At 32.7% G+C, this 1446-nt stretch overlaps 1 protein-coding gene across 1 annotated transcript in view; it reads left to right on the top strand.

The window, feature by feature from the left end:
• LOC106874633 (uncharacterized) overlaps positions 1 to 1446 on the top strand; it is a 24635-nt gene that overhangs the window by 5892 nt on the left and 17297 nt on the right. The window contains exon 2 of the mRNA XM_014922427.2: positions 1114 to 1192. Within this exon, the coding sequence (XP_014777913.1) occupies positions 1114 to 1192 (79 nt within the window). The remainder of the gene's footprint in view (positions 1 to 1113; positions 1193 to 1446) is intronic.

Genomic DNA, 1446 nt, shown 5'->3' with positions numbered 1-1446 from the left:
ATGTCGTTGATCTTCAACAATTTGGAGACAGAGTGTGAGTATAATTTTTTTCTTAATGTTAATTCAGGCTTACTTAATGAGGTTATGTGTACTGGAGATAATTTATGTAAGAGTTAAGAATTTGGAAAGGTGGGAGGACAGACTGATTAAAATGTATATGAACAAGTAATATATATGTATTTATACACACACACACACATGTGCATATCATGTATATATATATATATATTCACCATGATAGATCGCTGACCACTACATTTATATATTTTTTTCTCTCCTTGTTTCTTTCTGTGTTCCTTTCAGTTGAAGAGCGTAGGCTCGAAACGTTAAAGACTCTCTCTATTCCCGAGCATTATACTAATACATCTGTTTGTTGTTTACACCACCTGTCTTCGTCTTGTTTTTTTTCGTAAATTCTCCCATTTATATATATATATATATATATATATATAGTTGAAATTTATAGGAAAACAAAAGATGAAGACAAGTGTATGGACAAACAAATGTATTAATTTGACACTTGGGAAAAATGAAAAAGTCTTTTACGTTGTGAGCCTACGCTCTTCGAAAGAAATGAATAAGAGATGATAATAAGAGGAAAAATATATATATATCGCTTTTACTTGTTTTGGTCATTTGACTCTGGCCATGCTGGAGCACCACCTTGCGGCTGAATCTGTTTTTAAAACTCACATTAAGAATAACTACAAAGTAAAATTACTACCTGCTTTTATAACAAGTTAATGCAGGTAGTTTATCCCATCACCCTCCGACTATTTATGGGATGACCCAATACATTAAAATACAAACAAAAAGTATTTTTATTGCTAATCTTTCATTTGTGAAGGCATGTAGCTTAATGGTTAGGGTATTGCACTCATGATTGCAAGATCTCGTGTTCAATCCCTGGTCTGGGCAGTGTATTGTGTCCTTCTGCAAAACACTTCATTTCACATAACTTAAGTTCGCTCAACTGTAAATGAATAACCCTGCAAGGGATTAGTTGTCCAGGGGAAACGTGATGTCAGTCAGTTATAGGCAACAGAAAACTATGTAACTGGGACTGTGAGAGTTAGATCTTGAGAAAATACTCATTCTGTATTTTTATTTTAGTTTTCAGAATATGACAAAGTCAGCTATATATAAATGGTTACCTTGTGCACAGATGGATTGCAACAACGTTACGCAAACTGTAAGTTTATTTCCTTTTTGCAAAGATAATTAGTTGTAGCTATACTGAATTCACAGCATGAGTTCAGCAAACATCTTTTTCATGTATTAAATTGGAAAAAAAATAATAATTTTATCTTCATGGCTGCAGATCATTGTATTTCATTTGAAATTTTTAAAATTCATCAACGTCATCATTATCATTGTTGTTGTCATCATCGTCTTTGTCATCATCATGATCATCATCATTATCATCATCGTCATCACCATCACCCT

The sequence above is a fragment of the Octopus bimaculoides genome, chromosome 8 (genome assembly GCF_001194135.2).
Source record: "Octopus bimaculoides isolate UCB-OBI-ISO-001 chromosome 8, ASM119413v2, whole genome shotgun sequence".
NCBI lineage: Eukaryota > Metazoa > Mollusca > Cephalopoda > Octopoda > Octopodidae > Octopus > Octopus bimaculoides.
The sequence above is the reverse complement of the archived record's forward strand: the minus strand, read 5'-3'. Positions and strand labels throughout refer to the sequence as shown.